Raw genomic sequence first — 1,117 nt, forward strand, 5'->3', positions numbered from 1 at the left:
GGGGCTTGGGGACGCCCCCAGCGGCGGTTTCTCAGGCTAGTAAAGAAGGAGCTAAAAGAGGCGAAACTGCGGCCTTGGCTTGGGGTTTAGGGTTTAGGGTTTACGGTTTAGGGTTTAGGGTTTAGGGTTTAGAGTTTCTAGCTTGACATGGGCATCCCTTCGCTCGCACGCCGAAGCCAACTTGAGGCTCGCCAGCCCTTCTACACAGGAAGGGTTTAGGGTTTAGGGTTTAGGGTTTAGGGTTTAGGGTTTGGGGTTTGGGGTTCATCTGCAGACTTTAGCATTTTTCTGGCTTCTGAAGTTTCGGTGCTGCTGCTGCTCGCTGGATTATGCGGCAGCACCACCGGCAGCAGCAGCAGCAGCAGCTGCTGCTGCTGCTGCTGTTGCTTCTGGGGGAAGCCCTTCTGGGGACTCTCTCGACTGCAGCAGCAGCAGCAGCTGATGAAGTCCAGGGTGTGCAGCAGCAGCAGCACAGCCAGGGAACCCTTCCTGAAATCGGGGCTCCAGCAGCAGCAGCAGCAGCAGCAGGAGCAGCAGCAGCAGCAGCAGAACCAGCAGCAGCAGCAGCAGCAGCAGCAGCAGAGCCATCAACGGCCGCTGCAACGGTCAGCAACTCAGTATCTTCCGGCGATGTTGCTGCAGCAGGAGTTCCGGATGAGCAGCAGCAGCAGCAGGTGCAGCAGCAGCAGCAGCAGCACCAGCAGCAGGAACTGTCTGAGTTGCCGCCGCTGCAACTGCAGCAAACTCAACAGGAGCAGCAGCAGGAGCAGCTGTCGAAGCTGCTGCAGCTGCAGCAGGAGCAGCAGCTATGGCAAGTAAAACAGCTAGAGGAGCAGCTGCAGCAGGTGCAGCAGCAGCATGAGCAGTGGCAGCAGCCCTCTAGCCACGAGCTGCAGCAGCAGCTGCAGCAGGTACAGGCACTGCAGCAGCAGCTGCAGCAGCAGCAGGTCCTGCTGGAGCAGCAGCAGCAGCAGCTGCAGCAGCTGGAGCAGCAGCAGCAGCAGCAGCAGCAGCAGCTGAAGCAGCAGCAGCAGCTGAAGCAGCAGCAGCAGATGCCACTGGGCCAGGCGGTTGTGCAGCTGCGAGACATGATAGAGAAGCAGCAGAAGATTGAGGC

The 1,117-nt window shown here is 59.4% G+C and overlaps 1 protein-coding gene across 1 annotated transcript in view; it reads left to right on the forward strand.

Moving 5' to 3' along the window:
• Positions 1-329: 329 nt before the first annotated feature.
• The window catches only part of ETH_00022865 (uncharacterized protein), a gene marked incomplete at both ends in the record, with an annotated part of 1,579 nt that continues 791 nt past the window's right edge, over positions 330-1,117 (forward strand). The window contains one exon of the mRNA XM_013378894.1: positions 330-1,117. This exon is cut by the window's right edge and continues 394 nt beyond it. Coding sequence (XP_013234348.1) covers positions 330-1,117 — 788 coding nt within the window.

Source organism: Eimeria tenella, genomic scaffold, assembly GCF_000499545.2.
Source record: "Eimeria tenella Houghton genomic scaffold, Eth_scaff1135, whole genome shotgun sequence".
NCBI classification, from domain to species: domain Eukaryota; phylum Apicomplexa; class Conoidasida; order Eucoccidiorida; family Eimeriidae; genus Eimeria; species Eimeria tenella.